The sequence below is a fragment of the Syngnathus typhle genome, linkage group LG6, assembly GCF_033458585.1.
Source record: "Syngnathus typhle isolate RoL2023-S1 ecotype Sweden linkage group LG6, RoL_Styp_1.0, whole genome shotgun sequence".
NCBI lineage: Eukaryota > Metazoa > Chordata > Actinopteri > Syngnathiformes > Syngnathidae > Syngnathus > Syngnathus typhle.
The window spans coordinates 7,969,387-7,993,249 of NC_083743.1; the positions used below are offsets into that span (position 1 = coordinate 7,969,387).

The 23,863-nt window shown below is 38.8% G+C and overlaps 1 protein-coding gene across 2 annotated transcripts in view; it reads right to left on the reverse strand.

The window, feature by feature from the left end:
• Positions 1 to 540: 540 nt before the first annotated feature.
• Positions 541 to 23,863, reverse strand: part of lsamp (limbic system associated membrane protein) — a 90,613-nt gene continuing 67,290 nt past the window's right edge. For both annotated transcript variants that reach the window (XM_061281418.1, XM_061281417.1), the window contains 7 exons: positions 14,608 to 14,752; positions 14,266 to 14,353; positions 9,947 to 10,072; positions 6,152 to 6,283; positions 5,341 to 5,461; positions 3,151 to 3,299; positions 541 to 2,109 (listed from right to left, as the gene is read on the reverse strand). In XM_061281418.1, coding sequence (XP_061137402.1) covers positions 2,012 to 2,109; positions 3,151 to 3,299; positions 5,341 to 5,461; positions 6,152 to 6,283; positions 9,947 to 10,072; positions 14,266 to 14,353; positions 14,608 to 14,752 — 859 coding nt within the window. In that variant the 3' untranslated portion in view covers positions 541 to 2,011. The remainder of the gene's footprint in view (positions 2,110 to 3,150; positions 3,300 to 5,340; positions 5,462 to 6,151; positions 6,284 to 9,946; positions 10,073 to 14,265; positions 14,354 to 14,607; positions 14,753 to 23,863) is intronic.

Genomic DNA, 23,863 nt, shown 5'->3' on the forward strand with positions numbered 1-23,863 from the left:
CATTTCCACGACAAATATGGTTTCTGTGGCACAAAAAGAGCGTATTTGTTCATAATAACAAAGCGTACAAGCTATTAGAATATCACTTTTGTGAACTACACAAATGGAAATACATTAACCAGCCACAACATTACTACCACTTGGAATGAGATTCAACCAGAGGTGTATTAATGTTGTGGTTGGTTTATTCATCTTGGGATGGCACTTTGGGTGTTGGCTGGACTCTGAGATGACCTGTGAAAGGATCCTTCAGTATGTTATACGGAGTTGTTTCTGATTTTGTTGAAAATCGCAAAATGGAAATTAATCTTCTTTGGTTGTCTATGGTCTCTTACCCCAAGGCCAATTATTCTGTTTTGTTTTTCTTCCTCGGTCAAAGTGAGGCCGATGAACCTAGCAGGATGTCACACGAGGACACAACTGTTGCCAGCATTTTGATTAAAGGATATTTCTGGAAACATCACACTAAAGATTAGAATTATCATTAATCTAGAGTTATTTTCTCGGTCCAAAGCAAACATTTTCGAGATGATGATGACATTTAAAACAATAAACATTCTTTCGGAGATGTCTATTGTTCTTTTTTTTTTCCACTTACAAGTGTGAAGTATCATTGAAATGTTTTTTGTATAGAACAAACTCATAGTTTGAAATCAAAACAGGAGCAAACAGCTTTACACGCCCCACTCACTATCAAGTCAGTGTAAATACACAAATGTTTTACAGTACTTTACTTTGAGTTGTCACAACAGTGGAAATGTGACCAAACAGCATGCAAGTGACTTGAGGTTCGGTGAAATGAAGAAACAACGTCACCCGTGTAAGCACAGACATGTTTTTCGTATTTTAGCTGTTGTGTAGAGGGGACGTGATGATGCAATAGCATGATGTGAATAAACATTCAATGGTGCTGCTCTCATTTTGAATTCTTACAAGCCGGAAGAGACATTCCACTGCCCACTGTAAACAAAACAAAACAAAAAAATCGAATAATTTGCTTGAACTCAAATGATTCATTCTCCGTTGCCAGCTGAAGTTATGCTCAAAGTATATCAGTGGCAACAAATCAGAGCTGCAAGTACATGTTTTTGACCAGCACCATTTTTAATTTTGGTCATGAAATACTTAAGCACACATGAACGCCTTCCGTTTTCACAGTCTGACATGTTTTGCGCTTATGTGATGAAAATAAACGTTCAAAAACTTGGATACCTTTCAAAATGTTTGCATTTTCAGGCACCAAAACAAATTTGACTGTATTTACTTTCAATTTTTTTTTTCCCCAACTGCTGGAAACATCTCGGAAGAGTCAGATCAAATATTTGCTTGCCTGGCATTTTATCTGACGTGACATCCTACTCAATTCTCATGAGAATAGGCTGTGAGAGATTTAGAACAAAAAATGGTGTTGGTGGAAAAAAAAAGGTAGCGACGTCACAAAAGATTGATGATCGTATTCATCACGAGATCAATTTATACTCTGAATAAAGTTTACTTGACTACACGAATACTGCAGCTAGAATATTTGATCCTATCTCATCATGTAAAATTTGGCAGATTATTCCAATTTATATTATTGCACTGAATAAGCAAAATCCGGAACGCTGAAGTTCTTCAAGAGACTGTTGGCATCCTCGTAAATGGAATATCTTTATGTTATTCCACAAAGACACAAATACACCAAATTCTAAACCAGCCGCATAAAAGCAGAAACAAAAAAATGCGTACGTATTAAAAAAAGCAACACAATTCATTAAAAGAGCACTGTTTGCTGATTCTGTCCTTCACATGTTTTTTTTTTTTTTTTTTCACGTCTATGGTGTCATATTCATTACCAGACGCTTGGCATAATATTTGCAAGCAGTGCTTGACAGCACGTAAGGTGTTCGTAACGATGCAAATAGTCTGGAGGCGGTAAGGTCGGTGTAGCAATAAGGATGTCGGCGAGTAGGAGAGGAGGTGAATGGGGAAGGTCAAAGGCCAAGTGGGAGGAAGAAGAAGAGGAGAGGTATTAACACTTGATGAAAAGGCAGACGATGGAGGTCATGAGGAGCCACAGTGATTGAGATACGGAAGCGGCGCCGCTGATATCTCGGCCGGTTCCAGGTCCTGTGGGAGGAAATCAAGAGTGTTTTGAAGGAGACACCTCAGAACAGTGTCCTGTCAAGATCATGTCTGTGACACATTTTATTTTTTTATTTTATGCTAGTACACTTTTTTTTTAAAGCAGTGAAAGAAAAGGAGAGCAGTAAAACGAGTCAAATACCGTAATTTTCTGACTATAAGTCGCACCGGAGTATAAGTCGCACCAGCCATAAAATGCCCAAAAAAGTGAAAAATAAACATATAATGTATATAAGTCGCTCCTGAGTATAAGTCGCCCCCCCCCCCCACCCAAACTATAAAAAAACCCGCGAAAGGCTTCCACTATTATGGATTATAACTAACAGTAAATCAATGTCCAATATTTTCAAGCCACTGGAGGTGTGGTAGTTCACAAAATGTCTTTTCAAAGGAATAACCAACTTGAATATATGAGTTAGAACCTTGTGAATATTCCTAAAGCAAGATTTAGATTAAAATCAGATGATCATGGTTACAATTTTGTAAAAAAAAAAAAAGTCCCTTATTTGTTTATGTATGTAAGTTCACATACAGTATGCTCTTCAGAAATGGAAATATATTAAAATTTAAAACCATTATTGTTTCAAACACATGTATTCAATTAAATCGTGGTTACTTTTAATGACTAAATTAATAGGACTTTTTATATTTTTTTAGATGTTTATCACTCATTTTATTTTTGCAAGCAACTGCAGAGAAGATTTGGACGGACAACCAAGGGTGAAAACGATAGACTGCGTTAACATTTCTTCTCCACTAAGTGACAGCAAAGACACAGTAATCTCAAGCCAAGCTAAAAGAAAGCTTGAAATAACATTTTCCCTCATCTGTCACATATATTCAACAATATAATGGTTCTGCACTGATGATCTAGCACTAGGTGTTAAATCTCATGAGCCAATGTCGACTTTTTACGATTCCTCATCAAACTGAATGAATGAGGCGTTATCGGAGCACAATGGGAGTTTACTGTATACTTTTATGCTATTGCTGGCAAAAAAGAAAAAATAAAGCCTTTATACTCACTGTAGAGGAAGACACTGGAATTTTGGACACCCAGTCGGTTAGAGGCCACACAAGTATATTTCCCATAATCCTCTTCAGTAACACTTGAAATGGTGAGAATAGTATAAGTGCCAAGTACTTGGATATTGAAGGCCTCAGAATTGGACAGCCTGGAGTAGAAAAATAGATAACATGAACCGACTTTGGAGTGGAAATCAGAAACAACTTTTCAAGCATGAGAACAGGCTAAAATCATTTTGAAATTTCACCAAGAAAGTCATCTGCACTTGTTATTTTTTAATTTGTGTGCTGCTCACATCTCGACTCGCACCACCAAGCTTCTGACACTTCATTATGTCAACTTTGAAATATGACTTAGTGCAAAGGAATCAATACAATTTGGTAAGTCAATTGGTCCAGTGATGAGCTAACCTCTTCCCGTTATAAATAAGACCTCCAACTTAATGGATTCCATTATGCTGATCAAGGCCTTTATATGATTAGGAAGAGTTCATTTAAGGAGCGACCACTTTATCCTGCTCATGTGTGCTTACCATAAGAAGGCACGCTAGCGGTTTATGCTGACACATTAACAAAAAAAGAAAAGGAAAGCCATAAAGCTCGGATGGCTCCCGTTGGGGCACCTTCGAGGGAGTGTGTGATGACAAGTGCATGTGAATGAGAACGGCTGAGGTTAAGAGCACAGCGTTTTGTTTTCGATTTGCCACCATGACCAGGAGGGAAGATGAAAAACATGAACCAGTAGATAAGCTAAGAGAGAAAAAAAAATCATATTCACTACTGATTACAAATCAAATGAAAAGATAGAACAGTAATTTATCTTCTTGGAACTTGAAAAAAAAAGCTTCCCATATTTTGTTTGGCAGATTTCCTTGTTGCAACAATGCTACTTGCCAATGAATCTTATACTGTTAGAAATATTTGGAAAGAATTCATGTGCGGGGGATCCATAACAGGAATGTTGAATATTCAATGGTTCTGCCAAATATATTTCCCAGGAGTTATCTTCCAAACACAAGGTTTACTTTTATATTTATTAAGCTCAGTTCTTTCTCTGTTTTTAACATGAGGGTGGAAACAATTCCAAAATATTATGCACAAAGTTAAACTTATGAAGGAAGTTGAGAAAACATTTGATTTGATCAATGATATCAATTTCCAGAAGAATTTAATCAAAGGGAAATTACTCCAAGATGTGACAGATATTATGCACAGACGGGGGAAACAAAAAGGAATTCTTATGAGGAACAGCTGTGAATAGTCAGGATTCTTGCAAAAGCAATCAAATGCTGGACATTTCACGTCGTAAACGATTGTCTGCATTGTTAATATTTATGCGTAACTTAAACGGTAAAATGGTTTTGTATGCAAGTGTGGCGCGAACATTTCAAAGCAAAATCATTTGCTCAGGTTTTAAGTATGTGTTCATTCCATTTATTACTAGTTGACTAAATGTCAACTATTAAGACAACAAGGAAAATTGGACATATTGATATTCATTTCTTCCTCATCTACAGTATGCAAATGGGCCTCGATCCAAGTCCATCTTTCCTCTTTTAATCAGTACCAACACGAGTTACTCCGCTGTTAAAAACCAAAACAAATCCATTCGCATTACCATAAAAGAATAATTAATATTGTCCAGCGTGCTTGATATTTTATTCCAGAGCAGTAAACTGTGAAATCAACTAAGCAGGCACTGATAAATGGTAATACTATGTTGCATAACTATTAATAGCCAAGAAGAAAAACTGCAATGCCACTTGCAGTTTCTCTCATTGAGACTACGAAAAAATGGTGGAACATTTGCAATGTGAGCGGAGGGAATTTGGGGTTACTTCACATTGAAATAGGGTGTCCCAGCTGTCATTATCCGGGAAAGTCATTACACTCCTTGAAACTTGCATTACACTTGTACATCTGCTTCTCTCGCACAATTTGCACTTTCACAAGGGAGCGCGTAGCATTTTCTGTGTCAAGTCGGGCTTCTATTACGGTGGGATTACTTTCGTGCTTCAAAACACTGGAAATTGGCCAGTGTTAAAAACTGTTGCATTGACACTGACATGAAATAGCCTGTGTGGTCTAGGATGCACTGAGTGGAAATTGAAACTACGCCCTTTTGTAATGATTGAGGTTCACTGGTTAGACTTGAGACCATTTGGAATGGGGAAAAAAAAAAAAAAGTACCTTTTTTCGTCCCTGTACCATTCAAATTCCGGTGTGGGCACAGCGTTGGCTTCACACCCCAGCGTCCCTATGCCGCCAAGCTGGGCCTCCAAGCTCTGGGTTTTCTTTATGGTTGGCGGGTCTGCACAGTTTAAAATATAAATATCAGTTGCATTTCAAAGATTGCGACCGAACCAATCAGAAAAGACTACAATAGCTCATCAATGCAAATGATGATGCTTGGCTTATAAATCAACAAAGAGTTACCGTATTTTCCAGACTATAAGGCGCACCTAAAAACCTAAAATTTTCCTCAAAAGCCGACAGTGCGCCTTATAGTCCGGTGCGCCTTACATATGGACCAAATTCCTAAATTTAAACTGCCCCAAAGCATTGTGTCATGAAATCAATCATAAGTGGCCCGCTGAAGACTATGAATCATGAATCAAAAAGACTATGGATCATTATTTTGTGATTATAAAGTAATTTGTTGCGTCTGAAGTTGAAATAAAAAAGATAAAATGGAGAATGATTTGATTTGGATTAAAAATCTGACATGATGCATTAATGGTGCGCCTTATAGTCCGGCACGCCTTATATAAGGACAACATTTTAAAATGGGGCATTCATTGAAGGTGCGCCTTATAGTCCGGTGCGCCTTATAGTCTGGGAAATACGGTAATAGCAATGACATAATGACACCGGGAGGATGAAGAGAACTTCAAAATGTTCACACTCCAAACATCACCCTCCCACGCTACCTTCTGTCAATCTCAACTCTTACCCGCTCTACATTCTGTGTGACATGAGTTATGAGTCTGTGATTACTTACAGTTGACAATCACATTGACATATTTGACGTCAGGCGTGGCGACATCATTGCTGGCCTTGCATTCGTAGCGACCTGCTTGGGTTCGCATTATACCAATGATGTCCAAGTACTCCTCTCCATCAAGCGGCTCGGCTGTACGGAAAGACACACGGAACATTCAATGAGTCAGAGTGGACTCAATTTTGCCCGGATATTGCTCATTAGCATAAACAGAGAGGTCAAACGTACAGCAAATGACAACAACAGATGAGTTTGAAAATAGAGAGGACTAAGCAATTGAGATGTGTGTAATTAAAAACAGCTAATTTCACTTTGAGTGGTCTCGCCTAATGTGTTACAAAAGTAATAGAATCAAGGCGTGAATGGATGTGATTTACTCTCTAAAGAACCACTTAATGTAGCATTTCCCACATTTTGGACCAAATTCAGTGGCTAAAAAACAACACCCTGAATAAATTGTATTATCTATTTAATGAAGTGTAATAAAGATAGATTGGGTAATCTTGTCCATTGGGGAAATATGTGTGTGTGTGCAGTTTACGTGCGGATGCATTCAAGCTCCGCTTCATAAATATCTCTACGTTGAATTTGAGCCATGTATGCATGAATGGGCTTGAAGACACTTTGAAGGTTTCCAGGGGACATTGAAAACTGATTCAAAGCGTGCACATTAGAGGAAAGTTCATGAAGCCTGCAATTACACCGCGTCACATCTATATCTCACCGCTAATCTGGAGAAAGGGGCAAGTGTGTGTGACGGCGATGGGGAATGAGGATGATGGAGTATCAAAGGGAAGGAAAATGAAATGATTTGATGGTACATGGACAGAATTTATGCTATCAAGTGATCACTTATTTGCAGGGAATGATAGACAGTTTTTTTTCCAACATGAAAGATTCTTTTTATTTTTGCATTACAGCCTTTTTTGCAAACGAGGTAGGTCAACTTTCTGTCAACCAAAACATTGCTTGCTAAGCAGCCTTTAATCACACATTCTCCTCACATTAAACTGCAGAAAGTCAAAGGCCTGTTGGGGAGAGGCAAAGTGAAAGAGAACAGGGATTAATTGGGAGTCCTAAAGGAATTAGACTTCTTCTAAATGGTTGCTGGATACTAATTAGCAGCTGAGTTAAGGTTACCGTGGAACTTTTCCATGTTAATGTGCCCTATCACTGGAATCAATGGAAAACACGGCAGTGGTGGAAGTGTAACGACTGTGAGACTTCAGCTAAGAAATGATTATCATTTGCATATTCTCATGCATCTTTCATCAGCACCATTTTAGCGCAGTGCGAAACAAGCATTTATTTCTCACACGCTAACTTATGTTAAATAGCTGATTTGGCTTGGTTTGCATGAAAAACAATTTCTAATTTCTTTCCATGAGTGTGGCACTGTGTTTGGCTGTGTGTGTATACGAGTGTGTATTTTTGTGTCTTTCTGAAGTCAGTGTGACTGAAAGGATGAGTTGTCACTTAATCATATCGTTCTCATCAACAGATGCCTCACCGTGGCGATAATGACACGCTCGGCTAAATTGCGCAAGTAAAAGTTCAGTTATGATTCATTGCAAGTCTCTGCCCTTAAGTAAAAAAGGCTTTGGAATTCAAATATAAATCTTCACCAACTCATGTATGGACATTTTATATGCTATGCTATCGCAGCGAGGAGGTGTTTGGAAATAAATGCATGTGCTCATTGGATGTAACACTGAATTTTCAGTTGGCAATTGTAAGCTACTCTATATGTACAAGGGGAACATCCCGGTTGAGCATCTTTCTCTCAGTCTGACAACAAAACATCCTCTACTTCTTCTCCATAAACAACTTGGTACTACTGCTGTGTTGCTGGCACTGCAAATATAACAGGAGAAGAACTTTTGAACTCAAGAAATTAAACAATTGTTTTAAAAGTTGGGGTTGTATTGAAACGACACCTCAGTTATTATGGTCACTTTTTTTGAGGTACACATAAAATAAAAGAGATCCAGATTTGGATCGAAGAACCTGATTATGATCAGAAGTTAATCCATTTGTCCTCAGAGAATATTGAAGGTCCAAACTGCTGGTACAGTTGTTTTCAAAATAACTAATTATACGGAATTAGCCAAAGTAAGCATGTATCTTGGTTATGGAGTCACTAATTTCCTGTTATAAACATTTATTCATTACCTCAGCTTAATTTGACAACGTTGCAGGAGAAGAATCGACTATGTGTTGACCTTTTGTCTCACCCAGGCACAATAGCCATATCGCTTTTCCTCCCGGCTACAGCCACACTTTGGGATTTTCATGACTCCAGCCTTTCGAAATTGCTTAGAGAGTGCAATAGAAAGTGCTGAGATGCTGCATACTACGGCTGAGCTTCATTGTTCAACTAGACCCAGTGGTGAATAACCAGACTGTATAGATTTAAGCCATTTTGTGCTCATTATCTTCCCAGTGTGACAGTTACTTAGTGCTTAGTGTGAATTATTAAGCGTACGTTTGTTTTGCATGGTGCTTATCAGAAAGCAAGATGGAGATATGATGACTACGATTAAAAGATGAAATGATTCAGCAGTAGCGTGAATCTAAGTGTGGACGATTGTTTATATTTGGTCAGTATAATTGACTCCAGCTAACCGCTAACCCTTAACAAGAAAAGCAATAGAAAAAAAAGATGGATAGATGGCTGAGTGGCACAACAGATGAAGAGAACGTTTTGCAGTCGCCGTGATAAACCAGCAGGGCGATTTTTCTAAACACTCTGCTCTGGCCTGGCTTACCAAAGATGTCAAAGGCACTCAGCATCAAAAGTCCAAAAGCACGCCTCTGCCAAGACCCCTTCTAAAAGGGTTTTGACTTCAATATTTAGCTGTATCATAGGGCATAAGTCTTTGGGCTGTGCTCCAAATCTGTTCATTTGGTATCGAGTTTAGTCAGACACTAGAAGAGACCTTGAAGGCTACAGGACTTGCTCAAGGACACAGCAAATATGACTATTGTTGGACACTTAACAATTGGTAAGTGGCTGAAAATGGTTTGCAGACACTTGGTGCTCCTCGTACAATCACGATGACGTGAAAAAATAAGACGAGATATTTCATTTTCAAAATGATGGATGTTATTTTGTGTTTGTGGGGAAAATATTCTACGATGATATGCAATAGAACTCTGAAGTGCGCTTCTTCTATTCCAAAACATCGTTGAATGATTCTGGGATTGATTACTTGCTGCTTCTGTTTTTCAGTTTGAAATAAGAATCGTGTGGTTGTGGCCACCCCATTGCATTCCAATATTTCTGACAAGTGGACAAATATTATGATTTCTGGCGCAATCTTGGAATTGGCTATTCATAAGAATTACTGATACAGCAAATGTTAAAACATTAAATCAAATTGTGACCTGTCTTTTGTATTGGTGTTCACAAAGACTTTGTTCAAATCTGCTTATTATTTAGGTCCTTGTTAACTGAGCAGGTCCAGACAGCCAAAGTAGTGCTGCAGTGAAACCGCAGGCTGCCAGACATCATTATCGACACCCCAACATACTCTCACACTGAATTAAATTCAAGGATGCTAAAAAATTTGAAATAACATCTGCAGCGTTTGCGATTCACGAACTTTTAAATTTGAGAAACAATATGAACTTGAAACGTTATTGTTCAAATTATGAGAATACGAGATTGGACCACTGGATCTGCAAAGAACTTCATTTTTATTTATTTGATTTGAATGAAAAAATAGGAATATATTGGGCAAGATATCCACAGTGACACACTGAATAACAAACATTTGGACGGACAAACTTTACCTGAGGGGTTGAGCAGCCGCCAAGTAATTAGCGGGTCCGGCCTGCCGCTAGCCAAGCAGCTGAGTGTAACATTGCTGCCCTCGTTCACTATCATGTCTTCTGACATCTTGTAGATGTTTGCTGGGACTGCAGAGACAAAAAAAAACAAAAACATTTTTTTATGTAAATGTGTTATTTCAAAATACCAACACTCTTATGCCAGCTATTTAAAGTTCAAGCAGGAATACTTCACGATAGACACAAAGAAAGAGAAATATAAGTTAACCTTGAGTCTTTTTGTAGGAAGAAAGGTTTCTGATGATGACGTTTTTTTGCACTTCCAAAGCGTTTTGAGGGTGAAGCACTTTCACTCACCATATGTTTAATTTTCTGCTTGAGGACGCAAATGCTAGGAAAGGGCCAGATGATCGTATAGTTCCTCTTACGTCTTTAAACAAATGGTAAACATTGGATTGTTGGAAGGGATTTTTCTTGTTGTTGCAATGTGTGTAAATGGATTCACAGAAATAAACAATCGATTAATGCTAATCACATAATCTGTGGCATGTTTGTTCTTGATGATGACTTTGGATAAAAATTGAACACATTTATCATTTTTGATTGTTTCTCAGACTTTTTTTCCCTGCAATTTGAGAAACACAATCTGAACACACATCACATCACATTGTCAGGACATCATTTACAGTTTGTTGGATAAAACCATAAAAACATTCTCAGAAATTCACGCAACTTTTCCGATTCAGAGCAAATACCAAGGATAAAAAGGGCACAGAATTCAGCCACACCAGAATATAAATACGAAAGCGCCTTACACAGGTAGACACGACAAAAATTGATTCCCTTTTTGAAGTTATGGCCACCACACACTGACATGACCTTTACCAGTTCATTTCACACGTCTACATATTGCACCATTCCCCCCTAGAGTTACAGAAACTCTGTGATTTTTAGACATATTGGCCAAAATGGCCATGGGGAGTCCATCTGTCTGACAGTCCGGGTCACTTACAGAAAAGATAAAAAGACGCAGGCAAAGGTTGCTGGTGAGTTCAAGCAAAGAGCAACGGTGATGAAATCTCAAATAGCAGCCATCCGTATTAAAGATTAAACCAAGGTTATGCTGGTCGCTAATGACGACTACTCTTTTTCAAATATGGCCAGAGTGATTCACCCGCAGTCATTGTCGATACCCCTGTTGTCATATGTGTCAATGGAATGGCCCCATTTAAATGCATGAGAGGACCTCTTGCAGCCAGCATAAAGAAGATTAAAGAGGATTGCAGTTTTATTTTCAGGAGATCCGGTCTACGCTCGAGGAGGAGGGAAAAAAGAAAGAGAGAGGAAACGTGACTTGTTGCTTTCATTAACACTTCAAGGAGTTTCGTTATGAGGGTTAGAAGACAAAGGACAATCGGAGTACAAACTTCTCCCTTGAGGGCTTACGAAGACGGTTGTGCTTAGCTGTTGCGCAAGACTTGATATTTAAAACAGATATTGTGGACTTTGGATATCTTAATAATACTTAAAGGCAACAGATGGTGCTGGATAATCTTAAAGTTGTATCACTGCAACTTGTACCAATAAATGGAATAAATTAGTGGTCCCCAACCACTGGTCCGTGGTCTGGTAAGTGGTTCAGGACCAAAAATCATAATTTCTTTGTAATTTTTGTTAGGCCATATCGCCTGGTCCTATCAAAATAAGAGAATAAGTACACCCAAAAATTTTTTAAAAGTTTGAATGCCATGTTTTTGTAGTGCACTTTAATTCATTGAGTTTAGTTTAATAAAAAGTTTGAATGCCATGTTTTTGTAGTGCACTTTAATCAATTGAGTTTAGTTTAATAAAAAGTTTGAATGCCATGTTTTTGTAGTGCACTTTAATCAATTGGGTTTAGTTTAATAAAAAAAAAAATGCAAATAATTTTAATAACTTCTAAACTGCATCCCAACTACATTGGAATTGGCTTTTGTAGTTGTAATGCCAAAATTCTCTCTGTGAATATTTACTTTCCATCTCCATTGCAGCAGTTATGGTCCATTGGGAAAGCTGGTGAAAATGAAAGCTGAGCTGACACATGGAGCATATTGGGCTGCACACTCTATTGGATCCATATCTTCATCCCTTCATTTCAATAACAAAAAGAAGTGGCAGCCAAATATGCCCACCTCAGAAATTTCTCCATCACCATCAAATGACTTCCCAGAATCATATTGACAACGGAAACTGTGACATCACTTGACCTTTCCACCGGAAATTCTTAATGTGCTGCCGACCGTCCTTTGTCATTGTGCTATTAGCAGGAGCACATTCATGTTAAAGGGTACATAAAGTACCATGAGTCATTTCATGTGACGCATAATTCTTGGAATGTCCTTGAAATTCAATATAATGCAAACTTCAGTGAAAGACCATAGACGGCTCTTTCAGCGAGCAAAAGCTATTATGGCAAATTCAATGAGTTCCAGAATGAACCACATTTTGCCCATAGCAAAACAAGCAATAATGTGCACATGTATGACCATATAACAGTAGACACATTATCTCAAACAAAAAGACCAGCGCTCAATAAAGCAAAAAAAAAAAAAAAAAAATGGAAGAAGTCAGGCATTAGGAAGTAGGGGGTCAAGATGGTGGAGGAGGGAAGTGGCTTCAAAAGCATCACTTGAAAGGTTCCGTTGTCCCATGATAATTCATAAAAGGTCACTTTACTTCCTGGCTGCCCAGTAGAGGGGACAGAACACATATTTGAGCACACAAGCAATGCGACCCACCCGCCGGGGTCATGCACACTAAAGTTTGGATGATTTGCTCCATAAATACAATGACAGGTTGGAAAAAGTTTGTTTGTGTCCTCAGGTCTGAATCATTGTGATGTTAGTTTCACAGAATTGAAAAATAAATCAGATGGATATTCAGTTATTTTCTGCTGCATATGCTGTTTATGATCACAGGTGGATTGTCGTCTATCTCATCTTGTTTATGTCCTCGGAGGCTCTGTAGTTTTGAACAGCATTTAAGTGTTCAGTGAAATAGCTCGTACGCCAAAATGGTGAAGTTGGCGCTATAATAATATCAATTTGGCTTCTCACTAAGAATCATCATCAGCTCTGTTGTAGTCATGGACGGCCAAAACTGTAAACAAGGCAAGAGAATTTCTTTTTCTATAAATAAATTAATAAATTAATAAATTAATAAATTAATAAATTAATAAATTAATAAATTAATAAATTAATAAATTAATAAATTAATAAATTAATAAATTAATAAAAGTGTCTGAACGTAAGAATTTTTAATCTATCGAATTACTTAAATAGCAGCATAAAATGAGAATAAGCTGTGTTTGAATGGCATTTTTGAGTCTTGTATAATATTAAGTGTCCGTACAACTATAGCTTTAACAAATATAACACAACATGGAAAAAATAAAAACAAAATCTCATGCACCCACACATAAGTGCATGCACCCACACATACACACACCCACACATACATGCTCTTGGCCTGGCCTACATTTCATAAAGATCTAATTGGATTGGTCCGAAAACAGGCTGTTAAATCAGGATTCGTGTCAGGCATAGTGCCCCCCCTGGTGCTTCCTCGTCCGATCCCCCCTCAGTTCACTTTTTCCTTGCACGGCAAATTTACTTTGTCTGATCATTTGTTTTCCAATTATTTCACTATCCCTGTAAGGAGAAAATTGTCAGCTTTGGTTATGTGGGGGTCCGTTACTGGGGGCTATGTTGTGGATAGTGAAAATGCACATGACACTAAATGTCACACAAATATATTTCCAGTAATTACTGGAAATGTGCTCAGACAAAATTGAATCCAAAACTAAAAAGATGAACATCACTACAGCACTAAAATCGAATGTGACTGCAGAGGACAAAATAGCAGGGAATTAAGGAGAAAGAATCAATGTTTGCTTATAGCATTAGCTGATAAATGAGGCTCTTGGCAGAGTGTGGAGGTGGACACAAGACATTCAATGATCAAGGAGTTAATAAGCCAGCACAATGGATTCAATGAAGACAGGGCAATTTGTTGCCATGGATTTCAGAGAGAAGCATCGATTCACATATTGACCTTTAAATACACAAACAATAGTTCATATTCTTACTCATACAATACGGTCAGCTGTTGCGTATCTTGAGGTCTATTTGTATGGTAAGTTTTTGATATATTCATATATAATCAGAGGTCTTCATTTGAAATAGAAATGAGTGTGGACTGTAAATACGATTTCTAATTTGACACAATTTAACTTTTAATAAGTTATGTATCTGTACTTTAAACTTTAACTTAATATAGCTTACCTTGCACAATGAGGTAGACCAGTGAGGGCCGAGGCCGCTGCTTTGTCTGTATGGAGCAAGTGTACGACCCTTCGTCATAAACATCCACCTACACAATAATGCATCAAGTTAGTTGATATATTTAATATATTTGAATAAGATGCAGATGATTAATGATTAAAAATCCAATTAAAATAAAAAACAAGAAATGAATGAAGACTCTTGCAACGGTATGGAGAAGCATTCAGGGCATTTTCAAATCTTGCTAAGTTATGCAACCAGACCTAAATAAACACACAAAGCTCTTTTCTTCACAGTCATGCATATTGTCTCCTCTATCGTCACCTCTTGGGTCATTATTACCTTCTGTATGCGTAGGCTGTACTCAAGTTGTCCTTTGGTAACTAGATCGACTCTGGGGTCCAGAGACCACTTGTCCTCACCGGCAAAGATAATGTTGGATCGATTGAGCCAGGCCACCTTGGAGGTTTTGTCATCAACATAACACCTGTGGGAACATCAAGAAAAAGTGAGGAGAGGAACGAAAGACTCGGAATGGAATCGGAATTACATGCAAATTTCAGAGTTGACTCCTTTTTGTTAGGTGACCTATTTTCTGTTTATTTATTTGCTCTGTCTTATTTGTTTCTCCTCAGTTCTACAATCTACAAAGTTTCTGGCTAATGTATTTTTTAAGCAGGGAATGTAATTTAATTTGCAACACACTCATCAATTATGCATGTCTCTCCCGAGACTATAGGTGCATTTCTTTTTTATTTTATTTGACTTTATCTGTTGAGAGGTACAACAAGCAAGGGTGATTAAGGTGAAAAAATATCTCCTTTTTTCACGATCACAGGCAAATAAACTTTGAAACCAGCCCGTATCATTTACATGCAAGTCAGCGTTACACCACCACATTATTATCGTGCCTGACAATATTTTGTGAAGGTTCTGAAACTATTTGGTTTGATTTTCATTGGCCATTTGCAGCAAACAAACAAGAACAATTAGATTTTTCATTGCGAGTGCATCCACTGTGTCAATAGCTAATGAGATGTTTCCCCACCAGCACTCACAAGTCCATTTCGAATAATTCCCGTATAGCTATGTGGTTAATTTTGTTTTGTTCCATGTGATGAAAAACACACTGACACGCTACGGCGGTCTAAATCGGATCGGTTCTCTTCGTTAAATGTGTGTTTTTAAGTTTAGCGGAGTTTACGAGCTTTGGTCAAGAATCATTAAAAAATAACAAGTATCACAGCTTTGCATATTTTTCGATGAAGATTCGACTCAAATAAATGACTTGCAGAATTACAATACGAGTCAGAGCCGAAACTACTTCCATTATCATTTCCAATGAAGACGCTTGTTTTTATACCTTCATACTGCAGTAATCAGAGTTTCTCCCTTGTGGGCTCATTTTCCACATCCTATTAATTGGGTTCATAAGGATTTCATTTGATGCGGCAGCTACTAATTATCTCAGTTTATTTGTGTTGTTGAACTTGAAAGGTTAATTCATGGAGGGTTCAGCATATCAAACATGCAACTGACAGGCAAATTGAAAAGGTTAGCGTGTTCCTCTGTGATTGTCTGTGATGGAAAAGGCCGGAATTACAATGGATGCTGGATTTGGGAGGAATTTGGAGAAAGAAAATGTGCTATGTGGTTTAAAACAAGACCCACTATATGACCTCATCATAACTCTTAGGTTGCTGCAGTCCATTTTGTGTCGACGACAACAAAAGCGCTTCAATTGATCCCCCGTGTGTGGGAGGCCAAATCAAGTTTGCCACTGCATCAAACTTTTGTTTAGAATGATTCCACTAATACAAAGACAACGCTGTGCTAATAAACTTGATACAATATTGAGCTTAGTATCAACTACTAAACCTCAGAGAGCGAGTGGATTGCATGGGGCAGAAATTATTGTCGAAGAATTTATTTTGACATTAATTCCCTTTAAGCCCGACTTACAAAGGCTCATGCTGAGTATACATTTTCACACAATAGACAACCTTCTGATCTAAAAAAGTACAAATATGCTTAGGTGAAGACAGCTGCTGTTCTTGGCAGAAATGGTGACCAGAGATGTAGACTTGAAAACTGCACGGCATGCCTGTCTTTCATGAAACCACACTCCTCACCTAAATAAATATAAATAAAATATGAAAATATAAAAAATAAAATAAAAATCATTGTCACACTGTGTTGTTGCTATGCATTAAAGCAGTGAAGCAAGTCATTCCTTTAGTGCACATGTATCAAACTCAAGGCCCGGGGGCCGTATCTGGCCCATCGCATAATTTTATGTGGCCTGTGAAACCAAATCATGTCTGTCATGAGTCATGACCTTTGCTAAAATCTTGACCAAAATATTTGTCATGTGCAATAAATAACTCAGATCTCGAACTAATAACAATAACTTGAACAATAATTGAAGAAACTGCTATAATCGACATTGAATTTCAAAGCTCGGAACCTATTTTTTTTAGTCGAATGTGATAATTTGATGGGACGATTGAACATTTATTTGGTTTCGCCCGAACAGCCCTCCACGGGAAGCCGCATTTACAAAGTGGCCCTCGACCAAACTAAGTTTGTACACCCCTGATATAATGGCTTTACTCCCAAACATTATTATTCATTCCTCCTATTATGCATTCATTTTGTTAACCATTCATTCCTCGTTCCAAACCGCTAGAATTTTGAGCAGGAAACAGTTCCACTTTGGATATTACAAAACATTTTGTGTCGCTCATACCAATGAAGCTCCTCTTAAGGGAGACAGGGAAGAGTGTGATGACAAGTAGATGTGACAGAAAGGGGGGGGGGGCAAAAGAGAGACAGTGACAAGAGATGGAGAGCTTGGGTCTCTGTCAGTGCCTTGCGGCAATGTAAACCACAGAAGGGAAAGTGAATTGAAAGGTGTGAGACTTGAAGTGGAGGATGATGGATGGTCAAACGACAGCAAGCAATTCAAATTAAAAGGGATGTTAAGAAAGAAAATAATCTGAATATGCAAATATATATGGGATTGAGATTTAGAAGCACATCATATATAAAACACAAAATATATGACTTGAATTTATGTTCATTCTTAAGTTTTTTTCTTTTCTATATGGGTCGGCAGCTCTGGTAATGCAATTGAGTCTTGCTTCCGCCCATCCTTGCAATTTCCTCCAAATGGTAGTTGAGTGACTTTCACAATTTGCAGTTTCCAACATTTTTCTTTCTTTTAATGGAACTCTTGAGAGCAAAGCTGCACTGATGATAATCTTGCCAGATGGAAGAAGCAGTAAAGCTCTATAGAAGCATTTTTTTTTTTCTCCTTTTGTTCCGGAAAGGAGAAAATAGTTCTTTGTGCCTTGTAGAAAAAAAAAGACAAATGCTTCGATATGTGTTGTTTTGAATGAATAGCTATAGCTTTCAATGACGTTTTGTAAACGGCTTCTGGGAAGCGGCAAGTAATAAGGTGTGTTTTAAAAAAACTCACTTCAGTTAGCAAGTAAAATATTTCTCAGAAACTGTGCTTGGAGAAGCTGTGATGAATTGCCATTTGCATGAAGAACACTTTATATAAAGATAAAATAGGACGACCATTATTTTGGCCGAGAGAATTTTTAAGGGTGACATTGACACATAGATTCTAAGATGAAATTTGGCCTTAAGTCAGAACTGTGAAAGAAAAGAAAAAGGTCATAAAGACATTCACTGTTTCCTGGAGACGTTCAGAAAATAGAGAAAATAAATTTTTTAACCTCCAAGCACTAGCTTCACTTTATCTTCTATTTCTAGATCCAATTCCATTGACTGCAAGCCTCTATTATAATGTCAAATGTGTCATTGAACATATCCCGCAACAAAAGTTAAATAAATCCACAACATGCCATAGATAAAAAAAAAAAAAGATTAGTGAAAGAATTTGAAGTTTACTTCAAAATTCAATCCCTCAGCATCATAGTAAAAAAACTTTAAGACAGAAAACTGAATCCAATGGCTGCTAGAAGAGAAAGTGAGAGACTGCAAACCAAACACTAAACAAAACAAATGAACCCACAAATTCAAGCTCATTTAAAAATCAATCAGAGCCATCACCTCAGCGACTTCCTCATGACACCTCGCTTCGTCTCTCTTTCGTTCTCTGCTGCTTCAGCCTCCGGTGATTGGAACCTCTGAGCCATAACAGCATTACATTGATACGGAGGAAAGAACTGAATAAGGAAATGGATACACACTTTTTTTTTCAAATGATTATTGTTTCATTAAGCCTAAGAGAATGTGGAGGGACAGCCAGAGCGACATTTTGTTTTCCGATAGGTCTGAACTCAACGTGGTGCGAAATATGGCTCATATTCTTCGGCATGGAGAAAATTGCACCATTAATGTTTAAACTATTGAAAAACCAAATTAGGTATATCTTATAGTGAACATGTCTACATTGAACCCAATAAGCAATTTTCCTTCTGTGATGGCACGAGAGTTTTTAGTGTTGTCAACGTTTAGGTGTGAAAGTAGAGGAGGTGTGTTACATTTGGTATTACGCCCTTTCATACTTGTCACTTGGAGTTCAACATGCAACCTCATGGCAAATATTTTGTTGAGTAAGAGAAAAGATTTCAGATCTCCATTAGTCTCAGATAGCATGTTACGATCAAATGTAGCAACCATCTGGAAGAATTTTGTTTTTGGCAGAGCTTCCATCTGGAACATTTTAGAAGCCTTTCTTAGGAGACCTCCTCACTTCTAGTTTCTACCAGGCTCTTGAGTTCCTGTGAAAACTACATATCTTTTTGTGTAAATACATCTGAGTGTCAGGGACATGAGGGTGCTGGAATGTTCAGCAAACCGCTAATGGACCATGTTACAGTGTCTCGTTGAGAAAACAACAGATGGGGGACATCTGAGCTCAAGTCTTTAGCTAGTCCATAATTTATAGAAGGCATTTTTTATTCTTGCTTCCATCGTTTCTACTACATCTATAATACAGTGTTACGCTTGTTGGGTAAATTCTCAAGTGGTATCTCAGAGCACATGGATCAGAAACATTCTTAAGGTCCACATGGACACATTTCAAGAAGAATGTTGCATTGTTCATTGTGTACACCCAACCTCTTCTTTAATATAAGCAAAAGAGACTAACAGGTGGATGAGACAACCAAAAGATGCAAATGTCTTATCAGCAAAAATAATTGAATGTACAATCTGGAGTTTGTCTTTTACAAAAAAGCTTCAAGGGACATGTTTCTATGGACTGGTGAGACCTTACACCAATATGATGGAAATGCTAAACTTTGGCGAAAGAAAACATCTTCTCAAGATCCCAAGTTCATCTGTGAAACTGAGATGTTGATTTCTTATCTCATGTGCATCTCCAAGTCAAAGGCAAATGTTTCACAGGAAAAAGAAGCAATGGGCTTAAGAGGTTTTAAATGTTTTCCCCACACACTACAAAGGAGACTTCCAAATGTTTAATTATGTGATTGATGTTTCTCTAAAGAGGTCCACTAACTAATCAGATACAAAACATCAAAACACACCTCCAGTTATGTTAAAAATAATTGCCCACAATAACTTACATGTAGCCTCATCACTCAACAAGCAGGAAATAATTAATTCCGTTAGTCTGTTATTGAAAGTGGTCTACATATTTGATATTCTGGCTTCGGGGAGGGGGGGGGGGGGGCAGACCCTGGAGAGAGTCAGACTTGACAAGTTCCAGCTCCACATGGTTGCATTTAATTAGGAGGGGAACTATCAATCTACTTTATTTAGCAGACTCATGATAGGATGTGGGGGAAGGGGGGGGGTGCTTATATCAACTGATTTCCCTCTTTAATCAGGGCTAATTTTCAGTCACTTCCACATCGCAATCCAAGGTTATTAATTTCAGAACGTGTATAGCTGCTCAACAGGGCTTTGCATGATACTAACTTTTATACCAACAACTAGTAATAGAAAGAATTGCACGAGGACTCCGACTCCGACTATATCAGCCTTTAATGGATTCTTAATTTGTTGGGGTGGATTTCTGGATTCCTTGCAGTTTTTTGGCGTTGGCGTTCGAGGAGTCCCTGATTTCTGTGACCTGGGGGCTCGCCTAGCCAGCCTGTGTTGATTCCCGTGGGAGCAACTTGCTGCATTGGTGGTCATCAAAGGCCAATACATCAGCCACTGCGGGCTTTAGTGGCGAGTCAGAATGGGTAGTGCATCAATATTGGCAGCCACAATTGCTTGAACAATAAAACAAGCATAAGGCAATATTGCTTTCACTAGTTTCAAAGCTGCCACCATTGTACCTGTGCCGAAGAAACCCGCTCCGTCCTGCTTCAATGACTACCGCCCCGTAGCACTCACACCCATCATCATGAAGTGCTTTGAGCGGCTTGTCATGGAGCACGTCCGATCCGTTCTCCCCCCCACCATCGACCCCTTCCAGTTTGCGTACCGAGCCAAACGGTCTTCTGAGGATGCCATCTGCTCTGCCCTCCACTCGGCCCTCACCCACCTGGAGAGGAGGGACTCGTATGTGAGATTGCTGTTTGTGGACTTCAGTTCTGCCTTCATCACCATTGTGCCACAACGCCTCATCAGCAAACTTGACGCGCTGGGCCTCAGTACCTACGTCTGCAACTGGCTACTGGACTTCCTCTGTCAGAGGCCACAGGTAGTACGTGTTGGCGACAAAATCTCCGCCAGCATCACGCTGAGCACGGGGGCCCCCCAAGGCTGCGTGCTCAGTCCGCTGCTCTTCACCCTCCTGACGCATGACTGCACTGCAACCTACAGCGACAACCGTATCGTGAAGTTTGCTGACGACACGACTCTGGTGGGTCTCATCACCAAGGGAGACGAGACTCAATACAGGCTGGAGGTTGACCTTCTGACCACGTGGTGCAGGGACAACAACCTCCTGCTGAACGTCGACAAGACCAAGGAGATTGTTGTGGACTTCCGGAAGGGTCGCACCCAACACCTGCCGCTGACCATCGACGGTGCTGTGGTGGAGAGAGTGAGCAGCGCCAAGTTCCTGGGGGTGCACATCAGTGAGGATCTCTCCTGGTCCACCAACACCGCATCACTGGCAAAGAAAGCCCAGCGCCGCCTGTACTTCCTGCGGAAACTCAGGCGAGCGAGCGCTCCTCCGGCCGTCATGACTGCATTTTACCGCGGCACCATTGAGAGCGTCCTCTCCAGCTGTATTGCTGTGTGGGGTGGCGGCTGCACTGACTACAACTTGAAGGCCCTGCAGCGCATAGTGAACACAGCTGGTAAGATTGCTGGTGCTTCGCTCCCCTCCTTGAAGGACATTTACACCTCCCATCTCACCCGCAAGGCGACCACGATTGTGAGTGATGTGAGTCACCCCGCTCACTCTTTGTTCGAGCTTCTGCCCTCTGGGAAGAGGTACAGAAGCCTGCGCTCCCGCACGACCAGACTCTCAAACAGCTTCGTACACCAGGCTGTTAGGATCCTGAACTCGCTCCCCCGTTCTGCGTAGCGTCTTGTACTTTTACTGTCTGAACTGTCTGTATGCACACTGGCTCTTATTTGTTGTGTTATCTGTTTATTTATTATTTATTATTACTCTTATTATTTATTGTTTGTGCCTTTTTGTTTATGATGTTTTTTACTTTTGCGCTATGCTTGCTGGCTCCGTTTTGCTCCTCTTATTTATTGTGTTATCTGTTTATTTGTTATTTATTCATCACTCTTACTATTGATTGTTTGAATTTTTTGCCTTCTTGTTTTTATATTGTGTCGCGTACTTGTATGTCTATCGTGTTATGTGTCTCGTCACCGTGGGATAGAGAAAAACGTAATTTCGGTCTCTTTGTGTGTTGTGACGTGGAGAGATTGACAATAAAGCTGACTTTGACTTTGACTTTGACTTTGATTGGATACAGTGTTATGCTAAAATGTATCTGATGCTCTCGCTTGTTCAGCCTTACTGATCTCGAAATACATACACGAGATTGCACTATGTACTGATAGTGGCTGTTTTTTTGTATTACTTTTAAAAAAATACTTTTTTCCATGCAAAATTGTAATTCAGATTAGAGAGAGCGAGTGAGAGAGATTATAGGCGATCTGCAGGATTATTACAGGGATCACTGGCCCTGGCAGGTTAAATGAGCCGGGACATTTGTTGCCATGACTTATGTAACACTGCACATATGTGTTTGCAAGAATTGTCTCTTGCTATTCCTGTGAACCGCAGTAAACACTAAGTCAGAGGAAAAAGTCTTTTTAATTAAATCCACACCCAAAGCAGGTTCTGGTTCTTTAACTCCAAACTGCATAACCCTGAACATATGTCAATGGGTCTATTAGATCATAGGTGTCAAGCTCAAGGCCCGGGGGCCAGATACGGCCCGCCACATCATTTTATGTGGCCCGCCAAGACAAATTGTGCATCAAATTCGTGTGTCATTACTAGAATTGCAAATTGTCTTCACTTTTAATAATTTTTTTTTTTTTTTTTTACTACAACGCGGCCTGCAAAAAAATGAGTTTGACACCCCTGTATTAGATGGTCTACTGTAATGTAGCATTTGAGTAAAGCCTAACCAGGATCATCTCGAAATAGACTACTCGCAAATCTAACTTCAATCCTTGCCTTTAATACCCTTTTAATCCTGTTATGCGTCGAAACTACGGGAAGCGTGCGTAAAGGTGAATTGAACTGTGTTCTGTTGACCGTAAGAAGTAATCACCCACCACTTTGACTCTCCCTGATCTTCTTTTGTGTGCTTTAAATACTGCAAGAACGTATGAGAGCCCTCAAGTTCAGTTATCTCCAACGATTGTTTGAAATCCCACTCACACTTCTCACACGCTTAACAGAAACAAGTCGTCGTTTGCCAAGAATTTCTTCAATGTTGAAGCAGAAACTAAACAGCCCTTAATCTTTCTACCTGCAACTATACAAACAGGATTAGCCGCAGTTTTTCCCACTAAATTCTCTAAAAAAAAATACGGGCAAATCCAGGGCTACTCGCTGATCCACCGGTATTGGTCTAACCCTCTGTTTCATGTCCTAAATACACTGCTGGGCTTATCTAAATGAACAGCTCTGGTCTGGCGGCGAAGCACTTCAATCCCAGACGTGTGTACCCGTCATCATACTGCCAAGCGTAGAGAAAAGCTGAATGTAGCGCAAATCCCATCCATGTTCCACATGCTTGCCTGCAGTAGCAATTTGAAAAAAAGAAATCTTAAAGTTGAGGGAAAATTTTGAATTCATGACCCCAAACTCCAGTTCTGCTATTCAAATAAATAAATAAATAAATAAATAAATAAATAAATAAATAAATAAATAAATAAATAAATAAATAAATAAATAAATAAATAAATAAATAAATAAATAAATAAATAAATAAATAAATAAATAAATAAATAAATAAATAAATGAATAAATGAATAAATGAATAAATGAATAAATGAATGAATAAATGAATAAATGAATGAATAAATGTTGCTGAGGTGTTTTCTTTATTAGCCAACCGGGTATTTATTGTGTGTAACTAACTTAGAATGCTGATGCATTGTGATCTTCAGCCAACAATTACACCAGAGACGGCACACATGTAAATAAAAAAACAACACACAA